This window comes from Talpa occidentalis, unplaced genomic scaffold, assembly GCF_014898055.3.
Source record: "Talpa occidentalis isolate TD23 unplaced genomic scaffold, MPIMG_talOcc4v2.1 talOcc4.3, whole genome shotgun sequence".
Classification (NCBI taxonomy): Eukaryota; Metazoa; Chordata; class Mammalia; order Eulipotyphla; family Talpidae; genus Talpa; species Talpa occidentalis.
In genome coordinates this window covers 148,246,149-148,263,055 of record NW_023603184.1, presented here as the reverse complement: position 1 = coordinate 148,263,055, position 16,907 = coordinate 148,246,149, and the positions used below count along the sequence as shown (strand labels likewise).

General features: G+C 44.5%; 1 protein-coding gene across 1 annotated transcript; it reads right to left on the bottom strand.

The window, feature by feature from the left end:
- Positions 1–15,656: 15,656 nt before the first annotated feature.
- Positions 15,657–16,607, bottom strand: LOC119255214 (UDP-glucuronosyltransferase 1A8-like). Its single transcript, XM_054699468.1, is given in 2 exon segments — positions 15,657–16,166; positions 16,168–16,607. Coding segments are annotated over 2 exon segments (903 nt in total). The 5' UTR covers positions 16,561–16,607.
- Between the last annotated feature and the right edge of the window lie 300 nt (positions 16,608–16,907).

Here is a 16,907-nt window from a genome sequence, read left to right as displayed (position 1 = left end):
TAAGTCATGGCCAGATTGTTCTCGATAGGCTGAAAGACAGGTGACTTACCTTAGACAGTGGTTTCAGCTGGTGGCAGTTGATGCCTCCAATGAAGACCATGTTGGGCATCACAGGTTTTGGATATTCCATAGTAAAATCAGATTCAATCAGCCAGATGGATACATGGCTGTAGAGATCGTAGGGTGTGACGGGTGTTTGCAGGATCTCAGAGGCAACCTCTAAAGCAGTTTTGAGAAAATAGGGGCAAAATATATGTTCCTGCATGTGCAAAAATTGATTCTGCATTCTCTCCCAGAAAGTCATGACATCCGAGAATGACGAGTATGGCCTAGGAATGTAAGATAGAGGGTTGGGACACTGTGTCCCTTCGTCCATATAATGGCAAAAAGCTGCTCTGGTGAAGATCACAGAAGGGACTGACAGGTACTTGGCTAAAATTAAGCCACACATGTCAAGAGGATCTAGTAACACAGCATCAAAAGTACTCTCTTCTAAGAATTTCACTAATTTTTTGTCCTTAAACAAAACCCTGCAGTGTGAAAAAAGGTATTCAAAAACAGAGCTGCTGCGTGCATTCAACAGGGTAAATAAAACAATTCCTTGCTTTTCCCACTGAGCATCCATAAAAGTCTTGAATTCTTTAAATGTATTCTCCACAGTGTGAGCTGTGCCATAAGTCTTCAATGTAAGGTTGAGGTGGCTGTCCACATGCAAATTCATCTCTGGCGAGACCATGACCAGCTCATGTCCTCTGTGGAGGAGCTCCTTCACAACCTCTCGCATGGTGAACCAGTGGCTCCCGCCCATGGGCACCACCAGCAGCTTGCCTGCCTCTGCAAAGCCGGATGTCAGCAGGAGAGACACACAGAGTGGCAGGAAACCAGTCAAAATCGCAGGAGCCATCATATAACTGCAGCCCAGAGCGATCCAAGGATTCTAACCTTGTGTAACAGTTGGTGGCAGGACAGGTATAAAACCTGCCCTAGGAGAGGGCGTGTTTTCATGCATTCAAAAGAAAGATTAACTCGTGGCCAATCATTTGCTCACAAGAATGGTAACTACTGAGTATTCACAGGCACCTGTTTGTTGGTGGCAGATAAAAATAACTTTTGCTCCCTGATTAGATTCTGTGAATTGTACTGCAATACCCATTTAGAATCCAAATTGTTAAGCAATGTTTTTAGACCTTGAGTTCTCAGAAACATTACAAAAATTTTCAATAAAACTGATATTGTTGAAATTTGTCTCAAAGTAAAATTTGGATTTTACCCTCAGACTACCAAAGACAGCTCAGAAAAAATATTGGCATTCCAGGTGCCAAGGAAGCACTTGAAGTCTCTGGCCCCCACCACCCTCCAGGCAGTAGAGGTGGAATTCCTGAGAGTCTCTGCAATGCCTGGCAGGGTCTTGCTCCATTTCAAGGCCTCTGAGACCTGCAAAGTACTGAAATAGAGTTGATGCCCATCTACTTGGGCCATCCTACAGATGCCATGTGACTGTCACCCATTTTAAATCCATTTCCCCAAATACATTACAAATAATGGGCGCTCACCCGCCCTGTGCCTGCCGGAAGCACCCTGCTGACACTCCTCTCTTCTCTCTGCTTGCACAGCACTCTGTTAAAACCTCTGCAGTGGGCTCACCCCAAAAGGCCTGGTTACCTTCTTTCAGGAATCCCTGTATCGGTCTCCCACACACTGCCAACCACTCTTTGAGGTCAGGGGCTAAGCCTTCTTCATGCCTGCAGCCTCCTCCCTAGCCTAGCTGTGTCTTGCACAGAGGAAGCACGCAGGGATGTTGGATTGGACTGTGTAACAGCACGCGGTTATCTAGTGACCTTCACGAGTGCGTTCATGGTGCCTGTCAGGAGAGGTCCACAGCTATGTTGGAGGCGTCATCCATTAGGAGCCAAGATGTCTCTCTGGTACACCCCAACTCTGATGATACTTGCTGACTCCCCTTTAACCTTAGGCAAGTGGGGGAGGGCACTTACAGGTAAACATCTGAAGATGTTTCAATTGTGTGTGATCTATCTTGTCTGGAGGTTTACTTCAGAGTAGCTACCAACAGAATGAAATATAAAAAACAGATATTACTGATCCAAGGGCTCACTGCCCAACACGCCCAGAGACCGATTTCCAGGACATCAGAATGTGAGAAAATAAAGAAGTGTTACTGCAAATCACTGGCAAAGAGTCAGAAGATAAACTGAAATCTGCCTCCCTGCTTGAGGGAATGAGGTTATACAGATTAAAAGTGACAGGGACAACAAAAGAGCTCAATGCTATGGGCTAAGAAGTGGGTTGGGGCAAAGAAATGTAGACTTGTCTGTAGTTCACTGGCCAATTACAAGGCAGGTGACACATAGAAACGTATGAAGAGGCTTTGCTTCAGCTCTCTGGCGCTTTGAATGTCTGGTGCTGACCTCTTGCCTCCAAGCACCACCCCTCTTCAGCATTTGCTGTGTCCTGGCTCTAGAATGCCTTGGTCTCAGCTCGAGGTTCATCAGTACGACTCTACGGTCTACTATGCTATGTCTTCGAAAGCAAGTCTCAGAGAAAATGTTAGATAAGTTCACCTGTCTTTTGTTTTTGGGCTCTGAAAGACATGTAACCACTTATGCTTGGTTACAGAGAACCCCAATGGACCCCAAAGCTGACTCTTTGAGAAGATGAATTAACTTCATAAAGCTCTAACCAAACTAATGAGAAAAAAAAAAGGGCAAGAAAAAATTACCATTGCCAGGAATGAGAGAGATTCTATAAATATGAAAATAATAAGCGGCTATCATTAATAAGTTTATGCCACTATATTCTACAACTTAGATGAAACAGACACACTCTACGAAATATGCAAACTACTAGATCTTAATCAAGAAAACAAAAGATGTATAGAAATAATTTATTTTATATTTTATAAAATTAAACTACTTTTTTAAAGATTTATTTATTCATTTATATAAGCACTGAGTACAGTCAGAAGTGCGGGAGGGTGAGAGAAATCACCAGAGCCAAAGTGGGGAACAGAACAAGCAGACTAGCGAAGTACACTGCTGAGGGGAGCAGCAGGTGTGGCGGGAGAGGTCTGTGCACCATGTGGGACCCTTGCTGGCGGCTGGCCTGGGATCAAACCTGTGCTGCAGAGTCTGTGGACAGCTTCGCAGCTCAGCGCACATCCGCTGCGCCACCAGGGGAGACCCTAAACTGTATTTCTAATTAAACTAAATTTGTGATTTACTTTCCTACAAATAAAACCTTAAGCCCAGACTACTGATAAATGCTACCGGACATGGGAGGAAGAAATAAGACAAATTATTATTCTGGAATATATACTGGAGACGAAACACAATATATTCTAAGAATAGAAGTACAGGGGACTTCCTGATTCATTCAGTAGAAAAGAACTTCAACAGAATTAGAGTGCAATAGAGAGAAGAGATAAAGGACATAGTTTCCCAATAAAACACTCAAAGTTACATCATAGAATCAATCCATGAAAGTAGCATTGCCATACAGTATAACTAGACAGACACTACAAGTAAGCAAAAGACTATAGAACAATACCTCTCAGCAGCATGGATGCCAAATGTTTAGCAAATCAAATTCAATAATATAAATATACAAAAAGATATAGATTACATATATGTATAACATAAAAATATAGTACACCAAACAAAGTGGGATTTACCCCAAGAATGTAAGTCTATTTTAACATTAAAAAAAATTAATCAGGGAAACTCACCATATAAATGAACTAAAAAAGTAAAGCCATGCAATCATCTCACACACACAGAAAGTATATTTGACAGAATACAGCATCCATACCTGAGAAAAATTCTTTGCAAAGTAGGATAAGAAAAGAAGACTCTCAACCTAAGAAAGGACATCTACCCCACAAGTTACAGCAAAATCATACTTAATGGTGAAGAACTGCATGTTTACTTCTAAGATCAGATAGAAGTCAAGGATGGCTGTCTCATCACGCTTACGCAACTTCTAGAGATTCTATCCAGTGCAATCAGGCAAGAAAAAGAAAAGGCACTCAGTTTGGAAAGACAAGTAAAAATCTCTTATTCGCAGACATGAGCATCTCTGTAGAAATCCCAACAGAATCTACAAAAATCTCTTAAACAAATAAGTTCAGCAGGGTTGCAGAAGACCAGATCAATACTCAAACAAAGTTGTTCTTTTATAACAGTGTAATCTCCACAGGAAGGGGAGGTTTCACGCTCCCTGCCCCCACCTAAGGAAGGGTGGAGCAGAGCAGCCAGGAAAAGCTAAAAAGAACAGGGAAAGGACCTGGGGAGAGAGACTTGGAGGTGGTACATGGGGCAGAGGGATCATGCGCAGCAAAATAAGCCAGAAAGAAAAAGAAAAATACTGGATGGTCTCACTCATAGCCGGGATTTAGGAAACCTAAATAAGTGAAAATAAAAATCAACAAGCAACTATTAACCAGGGACACACTATTGGAAGGGGTTGGGAAGGAGGGATTAGGGTCAAAATAAGGGGGGTGGGAAATGTTTGGAGAACATAACCAAGAGGAAAATGCATACATTGTACAAAAATGAAAAATGATGTAAAAAGTATATAAAATAAAATAAAAAAGAGAGAAAGACACGTGAGGAAGCACCCACACTTGCTTCTCAGCCTTGGGCTTGCACCAAGGACTTGGGGGACACAGAAGATATGTGTCTGCGAGAGCCGAGGGCAGGCTGACCATGGTCGCCTTTATCTTGACATGTGCTTTGATTTTGTTCCTTTCCTTCCAGACTTGTCTGGCCCCTTCTACCCTTTCCTGTGGTTCACTGCCAGAAGGTGCCATCGACTGCTGGCAAGCTTTCAGGTTTCAGTGGCCCTGCTTTGGCTAAACCTGCTTGGCTGGGCATTTACGCAAGAGGGGATAAGTAACTCTGGGGTTTCATTGGGAAACTATGTCCTTTCTCTCTTCTCTCTCTATTGCACACTAATTCCATTGAAGTTCTTTTCTACTGAAATTCTTATGCACTAAGGGTATGTTTTGTCTTTATGCTGTGGATGGCAAAACCTATTTAGGGCATGCAAGATTTTGGGGGTCTGGATGCTCCTTCATTTCCCCACTAACATTTCTATACTAGGAGTGAACATCTGGAAATTGGAATATCAAATACCATTTAAGTAGCATCGTGCATATGAAATATTCTTTTAAAATATGAAATATTTAAATGATAGCTCTGACAAAAGATGTGAAAGAATGTACACTGAGGTCTTCAAAACTTTCAATGATTTGAATAAATTAAAAAAATAAAATATTCATGAATTGGAAGACACAAAATTATTAAAATACGAATCCCCAAATAGATCTATAGATTCAGCACAATCCAACCCATATCCCAACATTCTTTTCTTGTGAAAATTGGAAAATTGAAATTTCTATGATTCATATGGAGATGTAAAAAACCTCTAAGAGCCAAAACAACCTTTAAAAAAGAACAAAGTTGTAAATGTTATAAACTGAACATTTATGTTCCTCCCAAATTCACATGTTAAACTCTGCCTTTTGGTATGATGGTATTAAGAGGCGGGATTTGGAGCAATAGTTAGTATTAGAGGAGGTTTTGAGGATGGGGCCCTCAGGAATGGGATTAGTGCATTTATAGGCATCAACATATAACTTGCTTCCTCTTGTACATGACTTGTTCGCTCAGTGGTTAGCGAGTGTTGCTAATAGCTTGCTTCTGCTCGCTGAGTCTCTGTTCACCAGTGAGGATACAAGAATTTGTCAGTCTACAACCCCCAAGAGTACTCTCAGCAGCACCTGAGCATTTGATAACTTAATCTCCCACATCCAATATCCAGAACAGTGAAAAATAAATGTCTGTGGTTTTTAAGCCACCCAATGTGCACTATCCTATTACTGCAGCTGAACTAAGAAGACAGAGGCCAAACACTACCTCATTTCAAGACGTATTAAAAAGCTACGGTATGGGTCTCCCTGGTGGCACAGGGGGTAGAGCGCAGCTCTGTGACTTTGTCTGCAGCCTCAGCAGTGCAGGTTGGATCCCAGGCTGACCAGGGAGATACCCACACGGTGAGGTAGACCTTTCATGTCTTGCCCACTGCTCCGCTCAACAGTGTTTTCAGTCCCTCTGTCTGCTTGTGCTGCTTCCTGCTCTGTCTCTGCTGAATCCTCTCACCCTCCCACACCTCTGGCCTCCCTAGTTCTTCTATGCATAAATAAATCAATATTTTTGTAAAAAGCTGGGGTAATCGAGTAGTTCATAAATAGGTGAATAGAATCAAATAAAAAGTCCAGAAATTAATGCACAGAATGATGCTTCTTTGTGTACAAAGATGCAAAGGAATTTGATGGAGAGTGTTTTCATTAATTGGATATCCCCAAGCAAGAAATGACATTAACTTTGGGTGTTCTGTGAAAATCTGAAACTCTGGTCTGATCATGACAAACATTCGGATAAACTCAAATTGAATTACCATCTACAAAGTGCCTGACCAGCACATGTAAGCACGTTCGAGGTCAGCAACGACATGGACAGTCTGAGGCCTGATGCTTTGAATAAATAAAACGGTGAACTATATTTAGTCCAGAGGAGACAGAGACATAAGAACGAAGTGTGGTGTTACATCCTGGATGGGGTTCTGGAAAAGACAATACAGGAAAATGTATTATATCTCATTAAATATAATGAGATCTGGATGAAATATAGATTTTAGTTGTTCATAATCTATCAGCATTGGCTCACTGGTTGTGATAAACACACAATAATCATGTGAGATGTTAACCACAGGGGAAAGAGTTATAGGATACACAGGATTTTTTTAAACCATTTTTCCAATTTTGCTGGAAATCTAAATCTATTCTCAAATACAATTTTTATTTAAAAAAAGTCTATGCACAGACTGGGAAAAAAATATTTGCAGGGCCTATCGCTGATAAAAGATTTATATCCAGAGTATAGAAAGAATGCTCCAACTCAATAATGAGGAAGAAAAAAAAAACAATTTAAAAAGATAAAGATTTAAACACTCTGCCCCAAAGAAAACAGAGGAAAAACAGGCCCAGGGGAAAAAGGCTTTACATCACTTGTCATTAAAGAAATTCAATTAAAACCCCAATTTTATTTATACACCTATTACAATACAAATCCTGTGAGCTTTCAGAGAGCCAGAACTCTCCTGGAGCTAGAGAATCCTGCAGCCATTTCTTCAAAAAAGGAACACTCACATAAGCCAGGTACTCCATTCCCAGGGATTTCCCTGAGAAAAGACGGCATTTCCTGTACTGGTCATACATTTTATTTTTGTACATTATGATGTTCTGATGTGTTGAAAGACCTTCTGGCTGGGGACAGACGGCCCCTCCCTAGACTAGCCAACCCTTGGCAACATCAAAGGGTCCAGTCCATTGCCATTCATGTGCAAAGTAACCAACCCAGAGCCAGGTCAGCCATAGCCCTTCCCCTTGACCACCCCAGGGCCAGGGACCAGGACACTGGACACACTGTAGGCCTGAGAGTCTGACAAAATGATGCCATCTAGCCAAGCCTATGCCATCTGCCCTGCCCAGAGTTGTCAGTCCATGAAACCTCCAGTAAAGAGCACGACTCCTGCTGCATCTTTGTCCTGACCAAGCTTGGGGCTTCTTGTGACCTGCATGACCTTCCCTGACCCTGTCTCTGGGGCCTACGGGTGTAATAACCTGGTTGTCCTAGGCTTTCCAGGAACCTCCCATGGCCGCCTCGCCTAACTGACCATCGCAGAAAAGAACACACAACACTTTCCTGGCTCCTGTACTCGTAAGATAAACACTGGAAGCAGCACTCGGAGGTATTAAATCCAGTCTCGCTCTGTTCTAGTTTCCCTTTTTTCACTCTCTTTTAATGCTCATGTCAACTCTCTGACTAGATTGAACCATCCCATAGTGAGACATGACCCTCCTGTTTGAAACATGAGTTTACAGCAGTGGTAGAGATTGGATAACACGCAGGTTATGTCACAGAGCATAGATAAGGAAATGCGTAATAATTACCAAATTACAGTGCAAGTTTTGCAGGTTAGGGTCACGGTGTTATCTCTTACGTAAACCATTTAAAGCAAAAATCCCAGTTTTTGCAATAGTAAATATGAGCCTTGAAAGAGCGTGCCCAGTGATTGCAGCCTGCCCGAGTGGGTGTCTGTGGGGTGTCTGGCTGGGCTGAGTCTCTGGTTGTGGAGGTGTCTACTGTCTGCACCCCGGAGTCCCGGGGGCAGCACCCAAGAAGAAGGTGAACAACATAAGAGGAACATCCACCTGAGCGAGACTCGAGAATGTCGGGGTTGGGCTCCAAGGTTAACTAAATCAGCGTTCCACAGTCCCTGGACTGACAAGTCCTCCTTCCCTCCCACGTGGCCGCTCCTCAGCCCCTCCTGGGCCCCGCCCTCATAACAGCAGGTGAGGCTCAGATCTACTGCCTGATCTGTAGGTCCTCAGAAGGGCCTGGGTGCAATGTCAGTGCGACGCTGACTCCGGAAATACAATTCGAGGCAATAGGTAGTTTTCAATTTTCTAGTGGCCACATTTTAAAAACAAACAGATGAAATTCACTTTCGTATTTGCCGAACCCAAGAGATGCCCCAGGTGACCACTTCTGCAGTCACCAACATAGAAGTGAGGTCATTTACATCCTCCTTTTCACACTCAGCCTTCAAAGTCAATGTGGCTTTGACACTCCAGTGGAGCTGGTCTGGACGAGCCACATTTCAAGCGTGTCACAGCCACGTGTGTCCAGCGGCTGCCCCTCGGACAGGGCGGGACAGCCCTAGCCACGCAGAGTCCCCGACGAGCAGGGTTGGCACCACCTGGGGTCTTGGCAGGAGTGTAAATGTAGGGTCCCGCTGCAGACCCCCAGAACCTGCCCATGAATGAGCTCCCAGAGGATCCCCAAGGATCTGTGGGCATGTTATCTCTGAGGCATCTGTTCCTCTCTTCCCCAAGCTGGTCGAGGGAAGCCAGTGTAGGGGACTCCCCCCTCCCCCCAGTGAATCCATTTCCCACACTCACATGTGTTCTCTCCCAGTGCCCGTCTGCCTAAGAGAATGTGTGACGAAAGTGCCCCCCGCCTCCTGCCCACATGCCCTTTCCGAGTACAGTCTCCCCCTTCGCTGCGTATATTTTACCACAATTAAAAAATATAAAATTAAAACAAACATAACAATGTAAAATAAAAACCTTCATTCCAGTCTCTTTCTCTCATTTTATTCCAGATGCCCATCAAGGGCTGAAGCCCTCTCCACAGAAGGATGGTCCCCGGCTCAACAGAAGGAACTGTCGCAATAACGGGGGGAAATCCCCCAAATGCACCCCCCATGCCAGCCCCCACCCAGACTTAACACCTATTTCAGTCTCAGCCTCTCCCCAGGTGTCACCCTAAACCATGCTCTCTGGAATTCCCCCTCAGAAGGTCACCTGCATGACAGGACCCCCTGCCTGACGGGGAGGGATGGGGGCTTCCCTTGAGATAACTGATTCTTCTGCTATAACCTTGCCCCACCCTCTCTCTGTCTACAAATACCCTTCATTCTGTGTGAGGATCGACAGGGCATGCGGCCTGATCCATGAATCACCTGCTGTAGCCAAGTAGATGTGGGAAACTCTACGCCCATTAGCTCCCCACCTAGCCCCCTCCCCAGCCTCTGAGAAGCACCATTCTGCTTCTGTCTATAAACACGCCTATTCTCGGAGCCTCATCCAGTGGATCACGCAGCATGTGCCCTTTTGTGGCCAATAAGAAACAGGTATCAGTACTCAAGTTTAACTGAGCCGCCGAGCGACTTCTACAAAGATGCTCAGGAATTCCTTCCTTGGTGCAGGTGAGTCACAGGCACTCAGCTACCAGACCCTTTCCCTCCTTCCTCGTGCATTTATGAAATACCTCAGGACCTGGCCACGCCGAGCATTGCACCCCAACTTCCCTCACAGACAGGATTACGTTCACCCCTTAAAAATGCCTCAAGGCCAGGTCAGGACTGGTGAGGTCCCCGCCTGTGACCAAGCTGGGGACAGCCAGGCACAAGCATCCCAGCCCCCACCCGAGCCCAACCCCTGCCCAGAAACCCAATCCTCATGCTCACTGTGGGGCCTCTGCTCCCTTTCCCAATACCCAGAGGCCCTGGGGGGTAAATCTGAATTTTTGAGAAGCAATTGGCTAAAATACAGGACGTGGGTGAACAGGTCCAGTGACCCTGAGGCAGGCGTCACTGTGTTCAGGGTGCAGGGGCGAAACCCACAGGCTGAGGTGTCGACATGCTAATAACCGTCCTGGGGTGCACGCTCTAGCCCACCCAAGAGTTCACCCATCCAGAGTGTACTCCCGACACCAGGCTGGGTGCAGGGAAGGGGCAGGAAAGCCGGGTGCAGCTCCTGCCACGCAGCGCAGTGAAGTGTGGCCGACGCTATCGGAGCTTTGTCAGAGAATTCACCCATCGCATGGTGCAAAGGGTGCCACCGGGCCCCTCAAGGACCCCTAGCTGGAGCGTGTGACCTGACCCGGGATCACAGAAAGTTGCCCAAGGAAGTCTCACTGAAGCCCAGGTGGCAAGGATGCGTGAATTCAGCTCGGCTATGGATGAGAGAAGCGGACCCCGGGGAGAGGAGGAGCAGGTGAGAGGGCCCAGCGATGTGGACCGTGGGGGACGAGAGGCCGGAAGCAGCGGTGTGGCTGCCACCTGAGGAGGGCGGGCCTGCGGCCGGAGGGACAGCGGCACCTGGTGACTCAGAGTTTTGTCAATTGCGTTGACAGAGTCGTGGGTCTCCATGTCCATACCAAACGCCACAAGCTAAAACTTGTCCAAGCAAACCACGCTTGGCCGCCCAGTCCAGTCCCCCGCCCTGGCCGCCGGGGAGACAAAGCCAGCACGTGGCCATGTGACTCTGCACTGGGCTCCACCGGGCATCCCCTGGCAGCAGAGCAGCAGACTCGGGGCCTCTGGCGTAGGCCAGCACAAGGACGCAGCCCAGACAGTGGGCTCAGCAGAAAGCAGACCGGGGCCAGCACCCCAGTGCTCATTTCTGCTTCACAGGAGCACACTGAACAACACCACGAGCGCTCACACAAGCTACAACATGGAACATTCTAGCACACCCTGGCCCAGTCCCTACAACAACCCACCGCCTTCCCTTAAAAGGCAGGAAGCTTCATAGTGTTAAAACAAACCACGCACATGGGAAAAGTCCTCACGTTCTGATTCACACAAACCAACTGTTGAAAGACTGGTCTTCAGTTTTTGAAATCGCGGTAAAGAGTATCTGATGTGGAGTCACCCTCTTAACCATTTCAAAGAGTCCAATTCAGGGAAACTTAGCACAGTCACGAGGTGGGACATCTCTGCTGTCGCCTTCCAGAAACTCATCACCCCAAAAGGAAGCACTTCCCATTAAGTGCTCCCCGCTCCCCTCCCCCCAACCTTTGGAGGCCTCCTTTGTCTTTATGGATTTGCCCTTTCTAGATATTTCCTGTAAATGGGATTGTACAACATGAGTCTTTTGTGTGTCTGCTCCTTCCCTTGGCATCATGCATGTTGCAGCCTGTGTCAGGACTCACTCATTTTTATGCTAGAATAACCCCACCGTGGAAGAGACTGCTTGGTGCTGGTGCATCCTTCAGCATGTTGTGCACTTGCGGTGTCACCACCTCTGGCAATTGTGGATAGTGCTGCTACGAACATTCCCGCACACATACTTGCTTCAATGCCTGTGTTCAATTATTTGGGTAAATATTTATTCAGGAATGGCTCCCTGGGCCATAGGATAATCTGGGTTTACCTTACGAAGGAACTGCCAAACTTCCCACAGCAGCTACATCATTTCACTTGTCCCACCACTTGCTCCACATTCCTGCCCACTTGTTATTTTCCGTTTTTTCCCAAGTATGATCATGTTAGGTGTGAAGTTGCATCTCCCTGTGGTATTGACTTGCATTCCTCTAATACTTGCTATTTAGCATCTTTTCATGTGCTTATTGGCCATGTCTGTATCTTTTCTGAAGACATGTCTACTCAAGGTTTTTGGCATCTTCTAATCAGTTCTTTATTGATTTTTGGATACTAGAATCTTAGACTTATGATTTGCAAATATTTTCTTCCATTCTTTGGGTTATCTATTTGCTCTCTTGAGACTGTCCCTTGATGCACAAAATTTTTCATTTTGATGAAATCCAGTTGGTCCCATTTCTCTTTGTTTCTTGTGCTTTTCATGTTATATGTAAGACACCATTGCCAAATCCCAGGTTATAAAGATTTGCTCAGTTTTCTTCTAATGGTTTTATAATTTTAGCTTGTGTGTTCACAAAACCTAAATATGTGGGCCTTGCACCCATTTTAATTTAATTTGTATTTATAGTGTGAGATAAGGGTCCAACTTCACTGTTTTGCACACTGATACTCGGTTGTCCCAGGACCATGTGTTGAAGAGACTGTTCTTCCCTCACTGAGTGTTTTTGGCAACTTTGTCAAAAACCGATTAGCCATAGATGCATAGGTTCTAAATTCCCAATTCTGTTCTAGTCCACTGATCTTTATGTGAAAGGCAATTGTTAGACAGCTAGGATAATTTAATTATAGACTCGAAATTGGGTAATACTGAAGAATTATTGATACTGTTGTTTGCAATAATAACGTGGTTATGTAACAACTTTTCCTTACCTTTTATATTTAGGGAAATATTTAAGCATGGAATAAAATATAAAGATCTAGCTTTAAAAATGACAGTCAAGGGCCTCCCTGGTGGTGCAGTGGTTGAGCACCGGGCTGTGAAGCTCTGCAGCACCGGTTCGATCCCGGACCCCGGGCGTGGGTCCCACATGGCGCGCAGACCTCTCCTGTGGCGCCCGCTGCTCCCCTTAGCAGTGTACTTCATCGGTCTGCCTATTCTGCTCTCTTCTCTGGCTCTGGTGAATTCTCTCACCCTTTCTCACTTCTGACTGTACCCAGTGCTTGTATAAATAAATAAAAAATTCTTAAAAAAAAAATGACAAACTTTTCTTAGAAGATAAACAAGGGTAGATGAACAAGTACAGCAAAATATGGAAAATTCTTTAACCTGGAGATGAGTAAATGTGTGTTCATTTTCCTATAATCTCTCCATCTGTGCACATTTGAAAACTTGGATAATAACAGTTGAACTAAATCGTCTTGGTGGAAGGCCTTGGGCTTACCCACTAAAGGTAAATTTAAATTTGAATTTTGGAATAAAGTCAGAAGCTGAGAGACTTGGGGAAGGTCTTTTATTGCTGTGTAACTCACCCCTCCTGCTGTCCTCCAGTCATTGTATAGACTGAACTTGCATTTTTTTCCAGCAAACCTAGTAATCAACTCTCATGGAATTCACCAAAAATTGAAAAAGACTGGAAATGATATCTGGGTTATTTTTGCCATTAAAATGATTTTCATTTTCTCCTGAATGATAATCTGCTGTACTTGCAACATGTTTTACTTGGTTATTTTTACTTTTTATTTTATTATTTATTTTTAACTGAGTCATGCTGAGGCACCCCATCAGGGATGACCACCATGGTGTACCCACCACCAACTCACCCATATTCCACCTCCACAGACCATTGTGCTTCCTCCCCTCTTGATTCTTTCCCCTCCCCCACACCCACCCTTGCTATTTCAGTTCTGTACTCGGCTGTCAAAAGTTAGTTTTTCACCTGGTCTTTATCTGACTATTAATTGTGTTACTTTATATTCCACGGATTAGTATTTATTTTTCTCCCTCTGACTTATTTCACTTAACATTATCCTTTCAAACTGCATCCATGTGGACCTAAATGGCATGAGTTTATCTTTTTTGATCGCTGAGTAGTATTCCACTGTGTATACATACACACCACATCTTCTGGATCCAGTCATTTTGTTATAGAGCAACTGCGCTTTTATGGTGACCAACGCAAGAAAAATTACTTTGGGCTGGTCAACCACGGGTGAAACTTGCAAAGCACGTTGGGCGCCAAGCTGTTATAGAGCAACCCCGATATTAAACGGGTTCCTGGCTGTGGGTCCTCACCCGCGCGCTTTAAAGGGACTTATGAATACTCTACTACAGACACACACAAAAGGGTTAATAAAAGGTTTATTTACAAGAGAAAAGGAAATAAGGAAAATGTACAACTCAGGGAGAAAATAGGGAAATAAAGTCTTTAATGCGTCCTACCCGATCCGCCGACCTGGAAACCCAAAGTCACTCTCCGAGCTGGCCAGACGCTGCGAGCTGGTGGAGAGCCAAAATGGGGGGCCCCCCAAACCCCACGTGTCTGCCTTTTATATCCACCTGGCTGCTGAACCCCACCCTCAGGTCCCAGCCACCTTCCCTTTGGTGGTGATGGGATTTGGAGTTCCCAGTGTCTTTGGCTTTTACCTGGGGTGGGGGTGGAGTCCACAAAGCCTATATGGAATTAGCTTTGGGACATCCTTTTCCCCTAACAAATAGAGTACTGCAATATGTCTAGAACTAATGTTTTCTAATGTTTTCTATAAGACTTCCTATCTTCCTCAGAGACCCCACTTCTGACTTTGCCCTGGGGAGCCCAGAAATCCTGTCCCCCCACCTCTGCAAATACAGGAAAACTAAACAAATTAGGTTTGGATGGCCCGTGAGCTAAGAATGCTTTTTACATTAAAGAGCGGTGAACAAGCAAACAAAAAAGATTATGCAACAGTAAACAAGTAAATAAAAAAATAATTATAAATAACTAAATGTAGGGCCTCACTGGTGGCACAGGGGTTAAAGTCTCCGTGCTATCAAACTATCACCAGCCACTGGGGCCTGAGTTCAATCCCTGGCCAGGGAGCTGACCCACATGTGACGCTACAGACCTCTCCTGTCTCGACCGCTTCTCCCCTCAGCATTGGATTTCAGTGGATCTGCCTGTTCTTCTCCCCACTCCTTCTGGTGAATCCTTTCACCCCTCCACCCACAACTTTGGCCTCCATCCCAGTTCTTGTATACATAAATAAAAAAAAATTTTTGTAAATGATAACAACTAAATGTATGTTTTACCAGTAATCTTGCTCCTAGGATCCTAGCCTATTGATGAAGAGCAAAAATATAGAAATGCAAAGAAAGTTTTTAGGAATGTTTAATAAGTCTTGCTCATAGAAGGAAGAGTGGAAAAGTATAACTATCTGAATGTTAGTTAGTTGAATAAACTAAGTGCACGCAGACCAAGTCATTTTATGCAGTGATCAAAAAGAATGTAGCAGATTTTAAGGTCCTCGCTGTGAAGATGACCATACCTTATTGAGAAGTAAAAAAAGTAAAGTAAAGAGCGATACAGCCTTCTGAGACTAGATTGTGTTTTAATGAGGTGAGACTTGACATTAACTATATCAGATACATTTCAAAATAACTGGGAAAAAAGATCAAAACTGCCATGAACATTTTTCCATAGGCATGACCTGGGATTAGTAAAAAGGAAAGTTTCTTACTGAGTTTTTCAGTACTTTTTCCAAAAACATTACTTTAAATTGCACATGGGAGTTATAAACAATGACACCAGTTGTCTACCCTGACATACAATGAAAAGAAATGACAAAATGATCCATTTGATCAGAAAGGCATGCCAAACGCAACACGTGTGAACAAGAAGTCACCATCCAGCAAGGACCCCGGTTGTTTTAAGTCATGGCCACATTGTTCTCGATAGGCTGAAGGACAGGTGACTTACCTTAGACAGTGGTTTTAGCTGGTGGCAGTTGATGCCTCCAATGAAGACCATGTTGGGCATCACGGGTTTTGGATAATCCATAGTAAAGTCAGTTTCAATCAGCCAGATGGATGCATGGCTGTAGAGATCGTAGGGCGTGACGGGTGTTTGCAGGATCTCAGAGGCAACCTCTAAAGCAGTTTTGAGAAAATAGGGGCAAAATATATGTTCCTGCATGTGCAAGTAATGATTCTGCATTCTCTCCCAGAAAGTCATGACATCCGAGAAAAACGAGAATGTCCTAGGAATGTAAGAAAGAGGGTTGGGACTCTGTGTCCCTTCATCCATATAATGGCAAAAAGCTCCCCTGGTGAAGATCACAGAAGGGACTGACAGGTACTTGGCTACAATTAAGCCACACATGTCAAGAGGATCTAGTAACACAGCATCAAAAGTACTCTCTTCTAAGTATTTCACTAATTTTTTTGTCCTTAAACAAAACCCTGCAGTGTGAAAAAAAGTATTCAAAAACAGAGCTGCTGCGTGCATTCAACAGGGTAAATAAAACAATTCCTTGCTTTTCCCACAGAGCATCCGTAAAAGTCTTGAATTCTTTAAACATATTCTCCACAGTGTGAGCTGTGCCATAAGTCTTCAACGTAAGGTTGACGTGGCTGTCCACATGCAAATTCATCTCTGGCGAGACCATGACCAGCTCATGTCCTCTGTGGAGGAGCTCCTTCACAACCTCTCGCATGGTGAACCAGTGGCTCCCGCCCATGGGCACCACCAGCAGCTTGCCTGCCTCTGCAAAGCCGGATGTCAGCAGGAGAGACACACAGCGTGGCAGGAAACCAGTCAAAATCGCAGGAGCCATCATATAACTGCAGCCCAGAGCGATCCAAGGATTCTAACCTTGTGTAACAGTTGGTGGCAGGACAGGTATAAAACCTGCCCTGGGAGAGGGCGTGTTTTCATGCATTCAAAAGAAAGATTAATTCGTGGCCAATGATTCGCTCACAAGAACGGTAGCTACTGAGTAGTGTATTCACAGGCACCTGTTTGTTGGTGGCAGATAACAGTAACTTTTGCTCTTTGGCTTAGATTCCGTGAATTGTACTGCAATACCCATTTAGAATCCTAATTGTTAAGCAATGTTTTTAGACCTTGAGGTCTCAGAAACATTACAAAAATTTTCAATAAAACTGATATTGTTGAAATTTGTCT